This window comes from Perca fluviatilis, chromosome 8, assembly GCF_010015445.1.
Source record: "Perca fluviatilis chromosome 8, GENO_Pfluv_1.0, whole genome shotgun sequence".
NCBI lineage: Eukaryota > Metazoa > Chordata > Actinopteri > Perciformes > Percidae > Perca > Perca fluviatilis.
This window is the reverse complement of record NC_053119.1, coordinates 20,602,061-20,626,070: the sequence shown is the minus strand read 5'-3', so window position 1 is coordinate 20,626,070 and position 24,010 is coordinate 20,602,061. Positions and strand designations below refer to the sequence as shown.

At 41.8% G+C, this 24,010-nt stretch overlaps 1 protein-coding gene and 1 long non-coding RNA gene across 3 annotated transcripts in view; one reads left to right on the top strand and one right to left on the bottom strand.

The window, feature by feature from the left end:
* Window positions 1-24,010, bottom strand: part of LOC120564553 — a 39,409-nt gene that overhangs the window by 8,636 nt on the left and 6,763 nt on the right. The window lies entirely within an intron of this gene.
* On the top strand, window positions 16,003-22,047 carry LOC120564551 (G-protein coupled receptor 22-like). Its single transcript, XM_039809647.1, has 3 exons — window positions 16,003-16,515; window positions 17,573-18,736; window positions 19,666-22,047. Exon 3 carries the CDS (start codon window positions 19,670-19,672, stop codon window positions 20,984-20,986), a length of 1,317 nt encoding a protein of 438 aa, XP_039665581.1. The 5' UTR covers window positions 16,003-16,515; window positions 17,573-18,736; window positions 19,666-19,669; the 3' UTR covers window positions 20,987-22,047.

Genomic DNA, 24,010 nt, shown 5'->3' with positions numbered 1-24,010 from the left:
AAACTGTTCTGCGAGGTATTGAACATGTCTCCACCTTTTCTTACCATACACATCTTCTCTGACAAATTCACCTGGGGGAGGTAAGGCCTGGACCGATTTCATTGTCAAAAGATGATTAGTGGTTAAAGGCTATGGGGGTACTGAGGTTGTCAACAGTCAGGACGACTACAGCCATAGCTTCATAGAAGAAGGCCCATAGCGAAGCATCATTTAGTCTACCAGAAGAAACGGCAAGCGTAGACCTTAGAATGCTTCTCACTGTCCTAATTTGTCTTTCCCACAACCCTCCTGCTTGGCTGGAATGGGGTGCATTCATGTTGAAGTCGCACTGCTTCTCAGCAAGAAATACGGCCAGACGGTCTGCATCCACTTCCTTTAGAGCTTCTCTGAGTTCATTTTTAGCTCTGACAAAATTGCTTCCTTGATCTGACGAACGGCACCACATATGGCGATGGAACATCGAAGGCCATTGATGAGGGCATTTGTCGACATGTCTTCAAGCATCTCAATATGAATGGCATGGGAGCTAAGACAAGTGAAAAGAAGACCGTACCTCTTATTTTCCTTTCTTCCTTGTTTTGTAACAAAAGGTGAAGGGGGGTGAAGGTTCCAACCGTTAAGGGGGCAGGTCGGCCATCTTTTGCTCTTCCATAGGTTTGCGTTGCCATCTACAGGTGGCGCATTGACGAATGTAGGATGCGACTGCCCGGTTGATTCCTGGAATCCAATAGCCGCTGCGCCTTACCCTTACCTTGATGTTTCATCCTTTTGTGGTGATAAGCAATAATCATCCTTGTGATGTGATGATCTTTGGGGATGATTGCAGGGTGCTTGATGAAGTCCAATCCAATCCACTTTATTTATATAGCACAATTTAAACAAACAACAAGGTTACCAAAGTGTTTTACAGAGATAAAAATATAAAACAAAAAGAACAACAAAATAAATAAAATAGCATCAACAATGACAGCGACAACGAAGACCACAGCAGCTCTCATGGTGAATCAAAAGCCAGGGAATAAAAATAAGTTTTTAAACGAGATTTAAAGGTGTGGAGGGTGGGCGCAACTTTAATGTGCGGTGGTAAATCATTCCACAATGTAGGAGCAGCTGCTGGAAAAGAGCGGTCGCCTCTGGTCTTCAGCCTGGTCCTGGGCACATTCAGCCGCAGCTGATCCCCAGACCTCAATGACCTTGACGGGGTATAAATGTGCAGGAGCTCAGAAATGTACTGAGGTGCCAACCCATTTAGCGTCTTAAAAACAAACAAAAAAATCTTGAAATGTATTCTAAAATATACAGGGAGCCAGTGGAGTGAGGCCAAGATGGGAGTAATGTGTTCGTGTTTCCGGGTTCCTCTAAGCAGACGAGCAGCTGCGTTTTGGACTAACTGTAGGCGTGAAAGGGAAGTTTGGTTCACGCCAATGTAAAGTGCATTACAGTAGTCCAAACGGTTGATGAAGTTGGGAAGAGAGGAGTTGCACAGCCTCCCTCCCACCCTGAGGACTCCGTCGTCGTGGAGAAAAGTGTCAAGAATGTGTAATGGATTGTGAGGTGGTGGGGGATCCCTTTGCTCAGCAGCTTGAACTCTTCTTGATACACATTTTTTTTGCAGATATTTGATTAGGCAATGTTCTGCCTCTTCTCATTCTCCCATAAGAAATTGGGCCCAGTGATCCAGGTAGAAGACAAAAGCTCACTGGCAGTCAAGCCCAAGAAGCGTGGTCAGCAGGATTCTCATTGGTTGGGACATATCGCCCCTGATGTGGGGCTGAGTTGAGCTGAATCTTCTGAATGTGGTTAGCCACAAACGTGGAATCGTTGTGCTGTGTTTCTTATATATCCCAAGACAACTTTAGAGTCGGTCCAGAAGAACTCCTCGGCGTCAATACATCCCAATTCCTCCTTGAGCATGTTGCTTATCTTTACAGAAACAGCTGCAGCTGTCAATTCTAATCTTGGGATGGTTGTGACCTTGGTTGGTGAGACACGTGATTTTCCTACAACTAAGGCACAGTGAATGTCTCCCTCCTCTTTTTGGAGTCGCAGGTATGAACACTGACCGTAACCCTTCATACTGGCATCAGAGAAGTGATGCAGCTTGGGATATGGTGACATTATTTAAATGGACTAGACTTTCTCCACTTCACTGTTCCCATTTTGGGCAAAGCTCGTCAGTGAGAGGATCGTCCCAGCCTGTGCCCTGTCTGCACATTTCCTGAAGAATGATTTTCGCAGGACAACTGGCACCACATACCCAAGAGGATCGTACAGAGAAGCCACTGTAGCTAAAATGCCGCGTTGTGTTGCAGGCTGTTCCTTGAGAGGAAACAGACTCCACATCCCATTGAATACCGAGAGCTCTCTCAAGTGGCAAATCATCAAACGCGAGGTCCATATCCTTCACGTTGGTTGTTCGTTCGGAGGGTGGTATACTCTCTAGCACATCTCTGTCATTAGATACAAACTTATGTAGTCGGAGACCACCCATGAGGCAGAGTTCGCGAGCTTCCCTGGCTAGCTGAATAGCATCTTCAGTGTTCTCAACACTTGAGCCCGTTGTCTACATAAAAGTTCCACTTAACAAATCGTGAGCCTTGAGTGTAGATTTCGCAATTTCTCCTTAGCTAGATGTTTCAGCCCATAGTTTGCACATCCCGGAGAGGAAGCTGTACCGAACAGATGCACTTTCATACGAAACTAGCTGGGCGGTGAGTTCAAGTCTCCTTGCTTCCACCAAAGAAAGCGCAGGTAGTTGCGATCAGCTTCATCCACATCAAACTGATGGAACATCTTCTGAATGCCGCACATCAAAGCAACGGATGAGAATTCCGCTTAAGTTGTTCAACATGTCAGGCCCGGAGAGGAGGTGATCATTCAAGCTGGTTCCTTTGTATCTGGCTGAGCAATCAAACACTACACAAAGCTTCTTCGCATGATGCACGCCATGATGGGGAATGTACCATCTCTCACCTTCACTCCCACCATCCTTGACCTGCTCAGCATCTCCTGTTCCAATGACCTCCTCCATGAACTCAACATAATGCTCCTTATACCTTTCATCCCGTTGCAATTTCCGTTTAAGGTGATGGAGGCGTGTCATAGCTGAGTCTTTGCTGTCAGGCAAGCTGGGTCTGGTTTTGAAGGGCAGAGGCATTTTATAATGGCCATGTATATTTTTCCTTATGCCCTCATTCAGTATGTTGAGGAATGTGATGTCATCTTGTGACAGTTTTGCTGTCGTCACTGCCATCTTTGAAGTCAGACTCTAAAATGCGGATGGCATCTGTAGGAGTTACTGGAGGTATCTCTTTAACTGCGATTCTGTGACACAGATGTCGTGTGCTCACCTCAACATGGGTTTGTAACGAGCGCCCTACAATACTCCATCCTAATTCTGTCCTTACGGCATAGCGTTCCTCATCTCCTCCTAGAAGGACTTGCCCTGGTGCCATAGCTCTTGAGCAGTTGTAGCTGATCAAAAGGCCTACTACAGTCCTTCAGTGGTTGGATTTTGTCCACTATTTCTGCTGGATGACTCCATTGTTTAGCCGTCTTACAAGTGGGAATGTGAGAGCGGTTATCAGGTATACAGTCTTTTGTGTAGGCGACTGGAAGTTTGACTTGAGTTGCGGAAGTGTATCCTCTAACACGAAGGACAGAAACACTCTTGCTTGTGAGAACTGTATCCTTACCACTCATAGTCGTTAACTTCAGTTTCACAGGATACTTGTCAGCATTAAGACCACCACTCACTTCCAGGTCAATGAATGTAGTATCGCTTTGGGAGTAGCGCATAGACAAATTTCTCAGCAGTTGGATCATTTTTAGATGAAACCCCGACTGGTATCACCATGAATGTGTTGGATGAGCCTTCGCCTGCTACACTGAGCGACGTTGCAGAAGCACCTTGATTTGTCTCTGGTTCTGATGTAGACCTTTCCTTTTTATAGTTGTCATCATGGAGGGCTGTAGGATGCTTTCCCTTACAGTGGTCACAGAAGTAACAATGACGGCATTCTCTCACGCTGTGGCCAGGTTTCAGGCATCCACAGCAGAGTTTCTTCTCCTTTATGTAGTTACGTCGCTCTACCAACACCATCTTGGTGAACTTGAAGCATGCATGAAGCTGGTGTCTATTATCTTGACAAAGGATACATGGAGTCTTAACCTTCCTCTGTTCTGACTTGTGGTTTAGAGTCCGGATCGGGCCGAATTTTTCTGTCAGAGGAAGAGTCCATGTGGATGCATGCAGGCATGAGTGTAAATGCAACAAGCATTTAGCAGGCTGAGCAGGTGAGTATTAAATGTTCAGTCCAAGAAGCCATTCATCCCTTGCTCGCCTTATTGCTGTACTATAGACTGTATAATAATAGGTTAATACTCACGTCCTGCATTAATGTCCGTGAGTGTAACTGTACTTGACCATTGCACCGAGTCCGTGTGACCATTGTCAAAAGTAGGGCAGGCGCGAGGCGCGATGATGCAGCTTGATTAGTCCACGCTGACACTTTGTGGCGACGTAGCAGTAGCTGTAGCCGGCACAGTGAAGACCCTCCGTGGCCCGTCATAGACAACAAGTCGTCGGTATCGATGCAGGTCAAGCTCTTACTGTAGCAAACCCTTTTTAGAGCTTTATACGATTTCAGAGCGACATCTGTTTTTCCTCCTTACTTCCGTGCGTGCTTCTCACAAACTAGTCCCCCTTTTAGATGCAAGATTACCGTTCCGCTAGGAGGCGCCAAAATAAAGGACTCAATATGAAAAGAGGAAACTAATAAAATAAAGCTCTGAAGTGGTTACCTTATTAATACACTTTCCTTAGAGTCAGTTACACCAACCGCCGGCATATTTTGCAGATTGGCTAAATCTGCTGCTCGTTGCCTATGTGAAATCAGAACCATTTTCACACGACTAATGTCATGTTACCCTTATTATCAACAATGTTCTCAGCTTGAGAGGATAACACAAGTTCACATTCATGTCCACCATCACTTCTGTTGCGCACACACAGAATTATCCACCAGAATCAATACATTGAGTACGAAAATCTTCATTTCCCACACTAAACCAAGTTGGCTGAAGTTCTGTTGCAGTGTGTGTTGGTTGGTCGGTCGGGTCGTTTGCAAGTAATGGAGTTCATTGCTTTACTTTGCTAAGTTTAGATGACGATCTGCTTAGTATTTACAAAAAATCTTCACCTGCATCTTAAAAAGCTAATTATTAAGTCCAGGTGTTGCACTGTTAAAGGTTCTATATTTTTTATGTGAACAACAATAACAGAAGTAGTCATTGGCAATGAAAATCTTCGGCCTCAGACATCCTCCAACAATGCTCATTTAATAACTATAAAAAGAAAATCACGCAAGTAAAAGCAAAAACTGAGCATTCTATATGCACACAATGTGTGTCCATCTGTGCATGTACATGTTTGTCACTCCTTAGTGTTTCTTTTCCTTAAACGCCATGATGAGAGTCATTCAGTTATCATAACGGTTAAACATACCACTAACATCTCTACATTTGGAATATCTTCAAGTGCCTATTTGTATTCATTGATGTGCCTTGTTTTGTGTCTTTGTATTGTAATTGAAAAAGTCAAAAACATTTGTCCAAAAAAAAGCAAAAACTGACTGTAAGACAAAGACATAGTACAAGTGCTCTCATAGTTAAATTTCACCTTTGATTATTAGTTTAACATACAAAATAGATTTTTGAAAATTGTGAATCGACTCAGAATCTTAGAAGATATTAAATGAGATGTGAATCAATTTTTCCCTATTTTATCTTGTGTAATTTTTGAAATATCACTGAGTCCAATCATTGTGCCAGAATAAACATCCATACAGCATGACCATCCATGCTACCACAAAGTGGTTCAGGTCGGCTGTGTTGGATGTAGAAATAGATGACAGCACCTCCTCTTTGCTGCCCACACTTAGTGTTTTCTTGTAAATGGAAAATGTGCACCACCTGCTACAGTAGAGCAAGCCAGCAGCCTCTAAGCCAGGCCCAGACACATCTCCTGGTCTTCTGAGTGTGTAGGCGGACAAACTCCTTTCCACTTGGTAACAACCGGAATGTCTCCCTAAGTGTGTTAACTTCAGTGCCTCTTTCACCAGGCAGCTTTCTTCCAATGCATGTAACAATCGTCTGAGGAGAAATGAACAACATCACTTCTGCCCCTTCGGCTTAATTTACGCTAGACCAGCCGCTGCTTGGTTTTATAAAGTAATTCGCAATATTTCCCTGTTTTGCCATGCCTTGGGCTTTGACTTTCCCGCTTATTTGTCGCCGTTTGTAGTTTGTAAATCTACGATAGTCAACTCCTGAATTCAATCAGAAAGAGAATGTGGCGTACAACAGAATGGCGTTTTTTTTTTCTTTATTGCATACGCTACAGTCTACAGTCATTTTTTAAATGAAAAAAATGGATTGTTCATTGTTTTAATGTAATGAAAGATATGAAAATCACTATAGCCTATTTTAACACAATTCAGATTGTGCAGAGGGAATTAGAGACACAATTAGAACTTTTGGTCCTCTTTTCTTTTGGTCAATGACCGGTAATTAACGGAAACTCAGGTGTATACTATACAATGATTTATTGTTTGTCTTTGCAGGTAAAAGAGCTTAAAAAAATTATCGATTTTAAATCGCAATATTGGTTAAAAAAAAAAATCACAATTATATTATTTTCCAAAATCAATGAGCCCTACATCAGTGTCACTACATTGTATCCTTGAACAAATTATGTTAAAACAAAACATAATTATGCAACTGTCACATAAAAAGTCAAAGACAGGGGAGGCAAATCTGCTGTAAAGATCAGATCTGAAGAAAGAGCAAGAGTGAGTTTTCCACCCTCTAAAAATGACACCTTATAATGCAGACAGATGGCGAAATATCAGCCATCCTGGACGTTTCTTTCCTAAATTTTGTTCCAAATGCACAACCCCTACACTGGACTGACAGGGCCCTGTTGCTTGCCATCTGCTTGCTATGTTTGGCACTAGAGCATGCATTTCCTGTTTGAGATCTCTCCTGCTGGGGACACCATTGATTACTCACTCCGACACTCCTGTCATAAAGACAGCGCATCACTCAATCGCTGTAATCAGTTCAACATCTTTCAACATCAGTTTCAGGTATATATTCTTACCTCTAGAGTGAATCAATGAAATTGCAAAGAAAAATAACTTTGTTGTCCAATTGTTTCATTTGAGAGTTCCCCCAAAACTGTTTTATTTTATGCAGAAGTGATTCTTAGTGTCTGTGTAAAAAGAGGGTTAGAATCAGGACTGGGAAGTTCAGTTGTTTGTTTTGATAAAGCCGCCCTGTGCATTTCTTACAGAGCCCAGCAGAAATCCAATCTTTACCGATCATCCAGCCAGCAAAAGAAATTAAAGTCAATTTTTCAAGTGGAACCAAAATCTAATCTGTTTGTTTAATGATACAAGGCTGCTGTTTATAAGTCCCTGTGCCTTCATTGCTTATCACAACAAACATTTAAATAGCCCTAAGAACATATTTATCAATTTCAGAACTGTCATTAACATGGTCTTAGTATATCATAGTAATAGCTTCAGTGTATAATATTTATATTACAACCAGACAAAATGTATTAAAAGGTGTCCCAAGTTGATTTCACATTGAAGAGGGCGATTTGATAATATGAATTGGTCAACCATCATAGATTTCTCTATATTGTGAAGATACTTTGCTAACTATCTCTTTAATATATATTTTTTTGTATTTGGCCCAAAGAAATACAATGGATAGAAAGGCATTCAAATCAACATAGCAGAATGGTCAGAGTCACAGCAATTTTATGTGTACCATTGCCATGGCAACATATAAACTTTCGTATTTAAACCGAATGGCTGTAACCGACAAACAAGCATTGGAGTAGTAACATTACGAGGCAGAGAGCCAGCCGCTAAATGAGTCAAATTTAACAACTTAATGCTTCATCCACACAAAGCACATTGCTATAGCCAGATAAGTGACAGCTTTGTTCGGCTCATTTTCTGTGACAGGTGCGGCATGTGGGCATTGCAGAGTTAGCAAGCTAATGTTGGCCAACTAAAGCCTAGTCAGACCAACGATTTGTGACGAGACGACCATACACTAGGACTGCACGATATAAGGAAAATATGCGATAATGTTGTTGAATATCGTGATAACCTCTCCCGGCCGCTCTCCTCCCAGCAAGCTGCACACAATTTGACTTGTGTTGTCACCATGACAACAATTGCCACTTTGTTTTATACTGATCAAATGACCACAGCAAACAGTTCAATGGCCATTCTGTTCATTTTATTTCTATGATTTGGCCATTGTGGGCAATGTTGCAAATCAATTAATAGGACTGTTGCTTTATGCGGTATTGAATTTATATGACATTTTACTTCAATATGAAGTATCAAATTTAAAATTAATTTTTGGATTAGAAATTCCCATCAACAGTTTCAAAACCATTCTTCCACAAAATGTACTGAGTAAATAATACGATACTGCAATAGAACCTTTTCCATATCTTCCACTAGGGCTGTCAGTTTTTCAAAAACCTAAAGCTTGGATGAATGTGAACTAACGTTATTCAGTATTTGTTTGTTAATCTAAAACCCATATAGCCTGGTCCCGAAATTTGTTGTAGAATTAACATTGTTTCACCCACCACTATTTTACATTGTTCCTCTCCAATTTCCAAGTCACACTGCCTGGATAAAGTACAATCAATTCATATTCTGCAGAGATGAGTAAGAGCCTGAGAGCATCAGCACCCTTCATGCTAACGGAAAGACTAATTCACAGTGGAGGCAAACATGTATTAATGGAAATGATCACTAAATAACTAAATGCCACAGAGAGATCTGATTAATATTCTTCCCACTTTTGAATGAACTAGCGTTTCATTTCTTGTATCGCATTGAAGTGTTTGATCATACAGTAGCACACACCACAGGATGTACATGTTACAGCGCAGTGTATGAGTCAGCCACTGTGGCATCAGCAAGGATGCATTGATTATATAGGAATAGTTTGGCAATCTACTTTAACATGACTCATATTGATCCACAGAGAGCACCAATAGCATCAACACCACCTTCTGTTGTACATGCATCTACACACACATACTTTCAGTCTCCCAGTGGTGTAACAGTGTGTGCCTTGACAGTGAGAAGTGCTGACGGTAGTGACCAGCCCTGTGTTACCTTGACCATGTGCCAGACAATCAAGGGCAACAGCCTGGTACACCCATAGGCAGGGCCAACACCCATTGCTGCCACCCACACAGGCTGTCACACTCCTGAGCAACAGTCATCCCACCGATGCATGGGAGACTGCATGGGAGACTAAAATACACCTGGTGTCTCTGATGCTCTAAAAGGCTAAATATTCGGTAGTGATTTAAGGACATCAGACTAATTTTCAAAATGGCAAGATGAATTATCTTTTATTCCACACCTGTCAAAGGTTTAGTTATGTACCCTTGAGTATAATAAAGAGCTCAATTAACTGCTACACACATAACCCCATCACTACAGTATACAGAACAAGAATGAGCAGCTTAGTGCTGCATTTAACTCTTAATTACATGTAATTGACATCTATTTCCTTCTATTCAAACAGTGGAGAAGTAACACAAAAAGATACTGACTTCACATTTTGCGGCACACACAAGACTCTTTAAATCTAGCCGTGTGGATTAAAAGTTAGGCTGATCAAGGTTTTCCTTTTATAAGGTTAAGAACAATCAGCATCAGATCCATTCAGCTTACACTTTGAACGGGAGAGGAGACATGCAAGCTCCACGCAGCCACCATGCCGCCAGGTGCACGAGTGTTGAGGTGTTGTGTGGATACTTGTGGGACGTGGACATTGACCTGGGTGGGAGAAGGAGCTGAGGCGCTGTGAAGTTCCCCAGCTGGTTTGACAGACACAGGGAAAAAGGTGCTGATCTTTGTGCCACAGCAGCTCGAGGAAGGCCTTAATGAAGAGGTAGCAGCTTAGAAAGAAAAGGGTCGTCCCGGCTGTCAGAGCCAAGGCAGTGGCCCATTAGGGGTGGACCGAAGACAGGAAAGTCCTAGCTGACAAGGAGTGACTAGGGACAGGCACAAGTCGACAGCTAGCACTGGCTAATTATTATTAGGTGCTAGAGAAGTGGGAAGGAAGAGAACCAGGCGAAGGCACAAAACATGGGTCGGAATAAATTGGCAATTTGAGGGAGGGAACAATAGCAAAAGGCTTGTGTCATGCCATCTATACTGTATCTACAAGGTGTATATTGGAGTCCTTCACTGGAGGCATTTCATTTAAAACAGGACAGTTGTCAAGAGCCAAATAAATCACTGTACAGGGAATCTGCTCTCACGATAGCAGAAAACCCTAGTTGGCTTTTTTCTAAATTTTGTGGAAGAGTTGAGCTTCCTTAAAAAGTATAGCTTACTGTATGTCTTTGATCACTTGTGACTATGTATCCATGCAAAAGTACATTGTATACTTGTTTTTGTGCTTTGTTTGCATGTGGTCCTGTGTGTGAATACATGCGTACGTGTGCAAAGAAGAGTAACTCTGCTTATTAGTTGGCCTCCTGTTAGTGTTCACTGGCCCATCTATTTGAGCTTGATCCCTCTATCCCCCTAAAGAAAACAACTCAAAGAAGACACAGAAAAGAAAAACAAGCATTGTTTGGCACCAGCAACCACAAGGCCACAGTGTTCCGACTACAAAGCCTTCTTTACATTGGTGTGAGGTCTGATCGTCACATATACTGTACTAATGTGCATGCTGTTAGCATCTACTCCCTCCACTTCAAAATTCACTCGCCTACACAGGCCCCCACCATCACCATCAATGTAGCCTTATAGGAACTTTAAATCACTGCTACATAATAATATCTGATGTGATAGGATGTTGAATTCCTACTGACCTGATTGTTTTGTTACTTAATGACGACTCTAAATTACATCTGCTTGGGAGACAGAAGAAAATTTGGCTAGCCGGCTCAACCGCAACCAAGAAAATGATAGCTTAATGCTGGCTCCCCCCCCACTCGCTTTGTATAAAACAGTGGTTGGCATACTTCCTAGACATAATTATGCTGGAGCTCTCTACAGCAAGGATTAACAAAGCCAAGTCATCGACTATAGACCTATGGAAAAATGCAGCAGCACAAATATCAGTCCTAATGACCTCAACATCACAAGAATTAGAGAAGAGCGACTAGGCAAGGTGTGATTTTAGTTTTCTTGTATATTGGTTTGCTTTGTTTTCCCCGAGACCGCAGAGGGTGGGGGGTGGGAGAGGGTTTTGGTTCTTGTTTGATTGTATCTGTTTGTTCTGTATGTTAAAAAATATAAAAATAATAAAAAATTGCTTTTCAAAAACAGTTGACAGAATAAAACCAATACCAGACTATCAATGTTTTCCTTTCCTAACTAGATATAGCAGAGCTAACTTTAAATTAAGCTCTATTTTCACCTTCTTAGTAGTGAACTAACCTAACAGGGAGAAATTACTTGAAGGAAATGCCAACAATGACTCCATAATCATGTCATTGTGCTCCATTAATAAGTCCTTTGTCAATTTCTTTCAAGAAGGGAATTCCCTCTCTGCCAGGTCCCCTAAGAGTACTGAACACAGGGATAAGGCATTGTATTAGTAGACAGACAGTCAGACAAGCCAATGGGCTGACAGATTTAGACCACAGACAGCAGGGCAGTCTCAGCTCTTATTAACACAAACGCACTAAGACAAACACACACAGATATACAGCCTCCGAGGTGTCTGCTGACCCAGTTAGCCTCAAGTCAGTCAGTGAAAACAAACTGGATATTGAAGTTCTTAAACTAGTAGTTGAAGGAGAGTGGCTATTTTAAGAAAACTGCATTTTCCAGTAACATGAACTCCCAGGGGTAGCAACATGAACAGATGAAATGAGATGACAAACACTGAGTGCTCCGATTGCTGAGTGCCTGTAGGGAGGAGCATGAAGTTGTGCATTTGTGTGTTTATCTGCAGAGTGTGAGTGGTTGTCCTCTACGTGCTTCCCCCAAGATTCAGCCCTCTACTGCAATCGCACCTCCCCGTGGGTGAGTGTGGGGTCCCCCATGCACTGCCTTGTGTTCCCACGCCTTGGCTGATGCTCTCTGACATGACAAACGTAAACAGATGTTGCGCCCGGACAGGAAGTGGCCGACTTCTGAGGGTCTTATGGAAAAGAAGCTGTTCGTCTCCGTGACAGAGAACAGTTAGAGGTCACAGTACAGCAGGAAACAGCAAAGAATATGTCCCAGGCGAGTGGGGGTGTGTAGGTTGGGGCTGGGGATTGAAGAGGCTGTATTTACAATTTCTAACCCCATGGTCAGGGTTAAACAGCTGACTACACCTAGTTGAACTTTATGGCTCTAACCTTACTGACCCGCAATACCACCCGGACTGTAAATCAATGGCAGAACATGGAGCTCATATCTAACTAAAGCAGAGGGAAGGACGAGTGACTAAAAACGAGAGAGGGAAATACAGTTACAGAGAGAAAGCGAGAGATTACACCATTTTGGCACATACTATTATCAATATTTAACAACAGTTGTAGGATTATGACAATAAAAAACCCTAAATGACAGAAACAAAAATATTGCAGCCAATTATGTGTATAAAGAGCACTTTATGGGAAAAATTCAATAACAGTATTATTTTTATTTTTTAAAGTCAGCCCACACTAGATATGGGAAGGAGGAGAAACATAGCAGCACCGCAGCATCTATGGATTGAAATGTATAGGTCTGTTACACCTCTGACGACATAGAACATCATAGCTGGGCATATTATGTGCTCTGTTCTACTCGTACCACACCCAACTGTGATGTAGCTTGTTACTATTGTGCCACGGTGCATCACAGGTACTCAGGGTTTACAAAAGGCATTTTGTCACCATTTGTTGGCAGGGCAAGACTAGGTAAAGGTACTCTTTAAAATGAGAAATACAATTTATTCTCATTTTCTGGTGAATATTTCCTAAATTGAACTTCCACAAATTCAGTATGCAACTACTATAGGCTACTAACAAACTTCTGACGACCACAGGCACACAAATCAGTCCCTGTTTTCCCCAACGCAATATTTGCTCTCTCTTTACAAATCTTTACACCTTTATTTCTATATTTTCCTGTATTCTTTCCCTTTTTAACAACATTGTACCACGTAATTATTCTACAAGTGCACGACAATTAAAAAATAATTGAGAAGTAATTACACAATATGCATAGAGCTTTAATCTATTGTGTTACAAAATTAATTTTATCTATTTTCTGTATTTTGCCAATGATACAAAAAAAAAAATCTTCCTCCATTTCTGTATGACCACCCAGGCCCATGTGAGTTTGGGCCAGGAGTCCTTCAGGGTTTGGGAAAAAGGACAATTTAAATAGATCAGATGACAGCAGACTGCTTCAGCATTTGAAACCAGCCACTCCATTAGCGCTGGACTACCTCTGTACTGGTGCAATCTGGAGCAAATCACAGTGGCACCAAATGGAACTGCAGGATGCCTGCTGCAGGGACAGGATAAAAGTCTGTGTGCTGGGTCCTCTGGGCCTGCCAGCTTTCATCCCACTATTGCACGATGGCCTGCTGATGTTTGGAATGCAAAGCATGGGCTTGAAATAAGACGGCCACTGACGGCACATATGCATCTTCTTTATCTGATCAGCTCAGGCCAGAGAGGGTCCTCTTGACAGACATGCCACACATACAGTGCTAAGGAGGGTGTGTATGTGCAATAAGTGTGGGATAAGAAAAGAAATGCACACACTTGAGTATCGATAGGCACATGCACACCGCATATCCGTGGATGTCTACAGGCACTCAGAGTGAAAGGGGAGAAAAAACTGTAGTGAATATTAGACAGTGGAGTCTAGGGACAGAGAGAAAAAGCTGGATGAAATATTAATGGGAATGAAATATTTATCATTCTTCTATTGAACTCTAAAGTTTTGGGAATGCAGTGTTTTTGCACCAGCATATTTACCCCTCTTTAAACTAGGAGGATTCCTGAAGAGCCGTGAGAAGGCTGTCAAGTGGTCAGTCCTGTCTTTTCATATACATGTCCAATTTCCACTCTCATCAGGATGCTTCTTATAAAACACACAGTGCCTTGAGTTGCAGGTAGTGACGGAGAAGCTGTTTTGCACTGATTTGCTGTGTAATTATGATCTGACAGACAGAGGAGTTCAGATGTATACCGTAAGAAGCAGGTACTCGATGTTGGGTGCATACATCAATGTACACAAACATGTTGTCCGAAGAACACATTCTGTATGAATATGAACCTTACAAATAGATACATTATGTACAAAACCCCGCGCACACTACCCAACAACTACACACCAACCACCGTGAATAAAAGCTCTCTTTCCCCGCCTTCCATCAATCTTCACATCTTTCCTCCATCCACACACGTACAATTCCTCTTGACACATGTCCCAAGCTCCATAACATGCAATGTGAAGATCCAGTGAAAGTTAGTGTTGATGAGAGGCTTAAAAACATGCAAGTATTTGCTCTTCTTAATCCTAAGTAAACAAGTGCTGCTCTACATGTGTAAAATGTTAGGGAAACACATATTTCTCTATGATCAGGGGCATCCGATGCCCTCAATAATGCCATATTGTAATTGAGGTTTTCCCCTTAACCTCCAATTTGTTCTATATTGTTACAGACTTATCATGTCGCTTCTGACATGCATGATCCAAAGGCAACATTATATGTGAGTAATGTAGACATCCAATTGTCACCATTCAGCAACGTGTATCAATTATACATGTATATATGTGTGGAATATTTATCAGATTTATCAGTCGTTTAGTCAACAAAATGTTGCCAAAAAATTGCCAAAAACGTCCATCACAATTCGTCAGAGCACAAAATGACATCATTCCTCACACTTGAGAACCTGAAACTAGTAAATTCTTTAGATTTTCACTTAAAAACTTACTTAAATGATAAATCGATTATCAAACTAGTCGATTTATTTTCTGTCAATCAACCAATTTATTAGCAGACAAATTGTTTCCTTACTACCAAGGTAACAGCTCACAACCCATTCTAACCTTTGATCCCTGTTCTAGTGCAGCAAATCAACTTTAAACGCCCTGAAAACGAATTGGAACATGTGCCTGCCTGGTAAAGTCCTATTTTTAACTGTCACCATCAGACATCTGATGTATTTTCTGTGGGCTTTAATCATTCATTTATCAGTTAGCCATGCCAGCAAAACAGATGCCCCCCCCCCTCTTCTTTACTGGAGGCTGTCAGGTACCAAGATGCCCTCTGGCAATAATTGCATCTGACAAATGAGTCTTGACAAAGGAATGGAGGGTGGTCAAGCACTTACTGATCTGACGGTGCAACTTAATTGAAACTATCAATCAGAGAGCCACTATCTATCTCTTCCTTTCTGACTTTCATTCTTTCCTGCATAATCCATTTCTCCCACTCACGGCTGCAAGAATGCATCTCCTCTCTGTCAGTCTCGCTGCCTCTCATGCTCACTTGCACACACATATTAAGACCAATGTATGTGCGCAAAATCAGTACAAAAAATATTGCTTCTCTCTGCTGGCTCTCCATCCTCATCATCCCCACCCCCTACAGTGCACAAACACATTACTTGTTCATTACATCGTAACAGAGCTAATTAATACATCAATCCTGCATTTTCCAGTTTTTTCTTTAACAGGTCTGTGTCTACGACTATGCAGCAGGGTGTGTGTTTAGCGCAGTGTCATCTAAAGTCCCTGTGTAAAAGCAAAGTAGAAGCTGTTTTCCAAACCACTACAGCCCCACACGGGATGTCACCGCCACTGTCAGGGAAGAGAGGATAGAGTCAGAACAAAAGGATATACCTCCCCTCGCTGGAGAGGAAAGGGTTAAGCCTATTACAGAAGACCAATCAGAACTGGGGGAGCACTGCAAACCTCTGCAGTGTGAGAGAGAGAGATAGAGAGAGAAAGAGAGCGGGAACAAGGGAGAGAGAGGAGAGCAGAGCGGGATATAGAGAGATACTTGGAGTGTGATGGTTTGCACTCCTATCTAGACAGTAAGGCAGGGAGGGAGCGCAACAGAGAGTTGGTGAGGTGAGTATTCACAAACCTGTCCATATGGATGGATAAGAAAAAAAGGGGGACAAACGGAGAAGAAAAAACTCACCAACATCCCTGTCAGGACTAATCTCTGTGGACTTTTTCTCTGTCTGGGAGGGAAAGAACATCTGTCAGTTGTGTGACCGTTGTATGTTCATCAATATTCAATCCCAATTCTTGGATTGCTGCTGGAGGGAGCAGAATATAAACCAGCTGTTTCAATCGGTCGACCTAGATTGTTGCAGAGCTGCAAGGAGAGGGGACAGCGTGGTGTATGGACCAGCTCCAAAGCATCAGTGTTTACCCTGCATGGTGAGCTCTGCTGTGTCTTGACGGGGCACTTATTGGTTTGATTTACAACACTAAGGTGAGTAGAACAGCAAAGAAAGCTCAATGCCACACATCTGTCACCACAACAAATGCATGGGATTAGAAACTATCAACATAATTTCCTAAATGACTTCAGTTATAATGTATTGTTGATTTATTTAGAAATATATGGTTATAGTTAAAGTGAAACCTATTAATAACTGATTAAAATATGTTCAGTCTTAAACTTGTAATTCCAAGTAGCTGCTATTACATCACACTCTAAAGGGGTTTTGATCATTTCTTTATGCATTACGGGGGCCCCCACATACTGTAAGCACATTAGTTTTTGTCTTACTGCTAAGCACACATTCCAAACTGTCAGGCTGAATGATATGAGAAACTTGATATGCAATTGTACACTTTAAAACTGTGGATCTTAATAACATGCATGATCCTCTGTCTTGCCTGGTACTAAACGCATGACACTCATTGATCATTTCTGCTGACATTGTGGCACAGTAAAGTATGACATCTGTCAATGAAACAACCTTGAAGAATGACCGACATTTTTCTCTGAAGAGATTACATGGATCACATACACGAGGGGGCATCCATGTCTGTATGACAAGTTCCCCAAGAAATCACACTAAGGCTCTAAGCAAGTCTGGCCTATCATTAAAATTGTATGACCATTTTAGCACCACTGTGGCTAGTCGTGGCATACAGTAATCAACACTAAGCATTTTCCTGTAATTATTTACACAAAAACAAAAAAAAAAGATAAATAAGTTCATCTTTAACCTGAAAACAGGAGGCTGGGATGTCAAATACCAGTTACTTTTGTGCAAGCCCTTTCAAAGTGCTAGTGTTATGTAAATGCAATAACAAAGATGTAAAGTGAATCAGGCGATCCACAGGAACATGATAAGACATCAGAGGCTTGTTGCTATGCTAATGAGTTTCCTTGTCGCCTTTCTGCTGAGGATATGTTTATTTTCACCAATGCATCCCCCACACTTCCCTGTCCTACTCCTCCTACTCTCTCTCTCTCTCTCTCTCTCTCTCTCTCTCTCTCTCCCTATCATCCATTACTCTATCCTTTCTCTCCTCAGGTCACTCAGACAGAAAGATGTGGCATTGAAGGACAGACAGATAATGTATGCAACTCCTGCTACCTAAAGACCAATTCTTGTCTGGGATCTTTTTGCAAATCTACTGCAGGCTCTCTGATGAACTCACTCATACTGTACTACCTCATGAGGATGACCTTCTCCTGAATCACTGAATCAACCCCCCTTCCATGCACACATAAAAACTGGTGATCACAAATGTCTCAGTGATCACGTCATGGTGATTGGACACACATGGACTCACTAATAATCTGCTCTACTCACGCCATCTCCATTGAGGGTTCAGCATGTCGAGGGGCAAACTGGAGACCCGTGCTCGATTTTCATGTCAATGGCAGCTGGAACCAGGCGTACAGAGACTGATGAGAAAGGTGGAAAGTGAAGGCCTGTTCCATTAGTGCTCCCAGTGGGGACATGTGCCTAAACTCTGCCTGGACAAACTGACCTCCCTGGAAAGATTCTGGACATTACTATGGTGTACACTAAAGAATATACACAGCCGGCTAACAAACTCTGCCTCTTGGAGTAAAATCTAATGGATGCAACTGTTTTTTTGTGTTTACAGATCTGACTTTCTTTTCACGGAGGACAAAAAAGCAAAAAGCAAGGATTTGGATCATTGTACTATGAGCAGTACATTCCAGCCCTGCGCAGGGGAAAGAGTCTGTGTTTCTTTGTTTTCGTGGTTGGATGGGTCTCTCCTGCCTGGGAATATCATGAGATTATAAACAGGAGGTGGCCCCGACATCTTATCCTTGTTCCACTCATCCATCAGAGCTCCCAACATCGCCAAAGCAAACAGACCAGAGATCGTAGAAAAAGTCTGTAGAGGACATTAGCATAATTATTCTCTAAAATCCACTGGGTGCAGGTGGCTGATTCTTTAGCTTTCTTACCATTAAGGTCGTGAAAAAAAGCTGGCAGCCCATTGACAGTCTTTAGCGAGACGGACAGGTGCTTTTCTGGCTGTCAGCCGCTCTGGGAGGGACTAGCAGTGAAAGGAAAAGCCTCGCTGGGGGGCTCTGCCTGAGCGGAAACACTTTTCCACTGGCTATGTTTAGAAGTGATGCTCGTCTCTGTGGATACAACATGGACTCTATGGCCTGATTACGCAGCCTTGGTATTCAGATAGTGCTGGAGGGAAGGGTAAATATAAAACAAAAACATTTGTTTTTCTCCTCGTCATCTAGAACCATGTTCAGATTGGATTTATTTATTTAGGGGAGGTTGATGATTTTAATATTGCATGTGCTATTGCAGTCATTTCAATTTATCTTGGATTGCATGTGTATTAGAGTTTTCTCCCCAAAACCAATATTAATTAGCTTCAAATGGCAACTGTTTTTGGTGCACTCAGTATTCCTGTCCGAACAAACATTGTATTGTCTCAGTACTCCTGTCCGAACAAACTTGTATTTTAAAGAGCATCTTTGAGAGTTGGAAGCCTGCTGGTGATGAAGTAAATTTAACCTTAAAAAATAATCTTCTCACAGAATATTCTTGTCAGTTATGAACCAACTCCTGTAATTTGGCCATGACTGAAATGCTGCCAGAAATGATGAGTACATATGTCAGCTTGAATGTGCTGTTCAGCAGAGGCTCGAAAGAACACTAAGCCACAACTAAGCCACTAGAAAGCCTCAACATACTAAGCCATTAGGGCTGTGAGGTTATTAGAATTTAATGTTATGTTTCTGTTATGTGCCTTCGCTGTGGATGCAACTGTCTAATTGTGGATGGTGATAACAAAAGTAGAAGCTGATTGATGCAAGATAGTTACTAGTTAGTCATGTCATGCACATAGGGAGACAATCTAATCTGCAAGGAAGAAAGTTTAGGCACTATTAAAGCTTCTGCTCTCAGCATTTTTCATTTGAAACTTCTCATTTAAAACTTAAAAGGCTTCCTTATATATGTATAACTGCATTACATTGCACTACACCACATTAGTCTGACAAGATTTCTCAAATGTGTGTTAATTACAACTTTCTAGAGATCCACAAACATGAACCTCTTCTTTTCCTTTTCCTCTTCATGAATTCTCTGTTTCTCTTCTCTCTTCTCCCTACACACAGGATAATGCATATCCTTCCCTGCCCGAAACAAGAAGCCACCATGAGCAACGTCACGGTCACCGACAACACTGAACCCATCAGTCGCACCATGAGTCCGGCAACCCCCAGCCCGTATCCCTATCCTGTCAGTTTCCAGGTCTCTCTGACTGGCTTCCTCATGCTGGAAATCCTCCTGGGAATGAGCTCTAACCTCACTGTGCTTGCACTCTACTGTATGAAGTCGAACCTCATTAGTTCCGTCAGTAACATCGTTACTATGAACCTCCATGTGTTGGATGTGCTAGTTTGTGTGTGCTGCATCCCCCTCACTATTGTGGTGGTGTTGCTCTCCTTGGAGGGAGACACTGCCCTCGTCTGCTGCTTCCATGAAGCCTGCGTCTCCTTTGCTAGTGTTGCCACTGCTGCTAATGTGCTTGCCATCACCCTTGATCGCTATGACATCTCGGTCAAACCAGCCAACCGGGTGCTGACAATGGGCCGTGCCCTGACCCTGCTGGCTGCCATTTGGGTACTGTCTTTTGTTAGTTTCCTCGTCCCCTTTATTGAGGTGGGCTTCTTCGCCCAGGGCCATGCTGATCTGAACCAGACAGTGGTGGAGAATGTGGTCCACACTAACCAGTACTATACAGAACTCGGCCTCTATTACCACCTGCTTGCTCAGATTCCTATTTTCTTCTTTACTGTCGTTGTCATGCTCATCACCTACTCAAAGATCCTGCAGGCACTCAATATTCGCATTGGCACACGTTTCCACGCTTCACAGAAGAAGAAGGCTCGCAGGAAAAAGCGGCCATCCATGACAGCCATGACAACGCAGCAAGAGGCCACAGATGCATCCCAGAGCAGTGGCAGTCGCAACCCCACACTGGGAATGCGTACCTCTGTCTCTGTCATCATCGCCCTGCGTAGGGCTGTTAAGCGTCACAGAGAAAGGCGAGAGCGCCAAAAGAGGGTTTTCAGGATGTCCCTCCTGATTGTTTCTACCTTCCTGCTGTGCTGGACACCCATCACAGTGCTCAACACAGTTATCCTGAGTGTGGGCCCCAGTGACCTAATGGTCAAGTTGAGACTGGGCTTCCTGGTCATGGCTTATGGGACCACTATCTTTCACCCTCTACTCTATGCCTTTACTAGGCAGAAGTTTCAGAAAGTCTTGAAAAGCAAGATGAAGAAGCGAGTGGTGTCGATCATTGAGGCAGATCCTACCCCTAATAATGCCATTATCCACAACTCCTGGATTGACCCAAAGAGGAACAAAAAGGTGACATTTGAGGACAAAGATGCCCAACAAAAATGTCTGTCTTCTGAGGACGTGGAATGAAAGAACTCCTTATCTTTAAGGTCTACAGTCAATAAAAGCAGCTAAAACTGACATCAGGTCATGATGAAAAAGGGAAATGTTAATCCAAAGCAGTAATGTAAATATGTGCAATAGAATGTACAAAATCAAGAGGTGGATAATTTATTACTATTTATTGAGAACAAATGTAGGTTTCATATATACATCATATACTGTACTGTAGATATTGCATGGCTTTTTGTAACGGTAGCAACATACAGTGCATTGTGTACATACATAATACATGTACAGCATAGGGTAAACAAGGTATATAAATAGAAAGAGAGATGTAGGAATTATTATATATATGTATATTTATAATAAATTTTGTGTTCAGTCACCTAACACAGCAAAAGGCCTCCAATTCTCCCCTCCCCTAAGTAAAGTGTTTGTGATTCTGTAACAAATGTGAGATTACTCCCATTCATCACCATGCCACTTGGTCCCCAGTGACCACTGACCTTATTGCCTGTGAGCCCTCTGAGGGAAGGTAGACAGACAGGTCAAACATGAAGAGACAGGCATGGAAAGGAAGTAGCAAAAGTAGTGTATGTTATGTTGCAATGGCCGAAAAGCTATGGGTGTACTGTTCACAATCACTGCTTTTAGAGTTAAAGATCAGTTGCATTCCACAGACACAACAGAAGACCATGGCTCTCATCACCTTGTTTGACATAAACCAGATGTAATCAAAGCCTAGTCTGTTTCCCTTTAACGGTCACATCTTTGAGCCAAATGGAAAATCTACAGTTGCCTTATTTTGGTTTAATGAATTGAGCATGAGTTTATGGTGGGACAGGGACTGTGACAGGGAGAGCACATATTGAACACAATGAAAAAAATATAACAAATATTGTTTTAATTCTAAAAGTGAATAGAATCCTCAGATGCTGTTTTCATAAAGACGTTATTTAATCAAACTAAAAGAAAATGTTGAAAATGGTTGTATTATCAAATTGTCTGTTTTTAATAATACTAGCTGAAAAACAATGCTCTCCAAATAAGCAAATCCATAACTGCAATAAAGAACTACTGCACAAATCTTAAAGCTTAATAAAAAATTCTGTTTACAATCCACAAATAACATATAATGAAATTATTCTGCCTGTGTATGTCTACCCATAGTGCATTTCCTCCTTTGTTTATCAATAGCATAGGGAAATTGTGTTTCCCAGCTGCTGCTAGACTATAATTCAGCCAGCCTTGTATTTTTGGCTCAACTTGTCTATGAACCAAGTTTGCCTTAAATAAGTAGACATAATTTATTCATACAGCTGCAGAATTTCAGTAGTAATAAACTACAAGAAAAAAAAATCAATTAATTACATTCAGTCTGCGCCCTCATGCCGAATCTAGATGCAGTTACAATTAGCATATAAAGCCATGCTCAGCTCCCTGAGTCAAAGATTACATTATTTCTAACATTTCTATACTGTACAGTGCATTCACATTAGGGCTGCACGATATTTTGTTTCATCGTCTACATCGCAGGGCGTTGCGATGTTCCCCTTTAAGACAGGTACCCATGTGGGCAGCGTGTGTATGTGACATAACGTTAGTCCGACAGGGTTTATTGTTATGGTAAGTGAGGCTCTCCGCGTGTAGAAAAGTATCGCGGCAGCTGCTGCTGACACAGTGATGCACACACTTTTCCACTACTCAGTGTTTGATGACTAAATCACCTGATTAATGCAACGTTATCACGACGTCTCCCGGCCTTTTTTTCACCGCATAAAGCTGCTACCAGCTTGGATTAATAGTATTGTATGAATACAATGGTGTCATGTCAGTCAACCAGTGTATTTAACCATCTAATTTCCCTCTCCAAAATCACTTCAGAATAGTAGTCACAGCGCTTACTTGCTTTGGTGTTTGTAGTTCAACAAAGAATGGTTCACATAAGAAAAGTTCTTTTCATTTTTATTTTCTATGTAGATGCACTCCCCAGATCACCCCAGTAGTCAAGAATTTATTTCCAAATAGAGCTATTTACGTCATCTTGTAAAAATTAGTTTTCTTTCATATATTTGTAATATATGTGAAAATAATGTCAGTTTATTTCCAATATCGTGCAGGCCTAATTCACATGTAATCATAAAGGTACACACACACACAAATGCAAACTGTACTTCACAGTATATCTTAGTAATGAGCTTATTATGCCTTTGCTGTCTCAGGTATAGCAGAAAATTGAAGAGCCCTTTAGATCCTGAGAGCACAGGACTGTTGGCTACCAGAGCGATTACACAACCTCGATCAGATGCTCTCTGGCTGCCAGCATGTGGTTTGCAGCACAACAGAAAGGGCTGATATGGGAATATTGATGCAGGCAAGGTTCTTTATGACCCTGCTGTAAACAGGCAGTCTGGATGTCACAGTACTACTACCTTGAGGGCATGTCTGTGATGGAGAGTGGAAATGGGATCACAGCCAGCAACAGATTAGCCGACAGGGGAGGGAAAATGATGACCTATGAGATGAAACATTGAGCCAGAGGATACATTTAACAAACATATGTATATGAGTCAGACTTCTTGAAGGCAAACCTCAAAGGTGGGGTATCAGTATACAAATGTAAAGACGTATTCCTGTTACCAATACAACAACACTACCAGCTAAGTTCTAAATCTGAATATAGACCTCTGCTCAAATGTCAGGTACTATTCCAAACCTCATCAGTGTTACCAAAAAAATCATTTGTATTGATTACCTTCTAAAATAACCTCTCAAAGACCAATACTATTTACAGTAACTAGACTTTGAGGTCATAATTTGTTTTCCATCCTGAGGTGCAGCCACATTGGCTAAGCAAAAAGGCCTTTCAAGCATAACCAAAATATCCTGATGTTCTGACTGAATTGCCATTTTGTTACCACTGCATTATTCAGTCTGACATTCACTTCCTGTTTCTTGTCATTTTCTGTTTGGGAGGGGAGTATTTTGCTCTCACTAATTTCTGAGACTGATGTATCTGTTCTCTTGAGGTCATTTTTACCCAAAACTGAA

Excerpts from the sequence above, each read along its gene's own strand:
- LOC120564551 (XM_039809647.1), top strand. The coding sequence starts at position 19,670 with ATGCATATCCTTCCCTGCCCGAAACAAGAAGCCACCATGAGCAACGTC.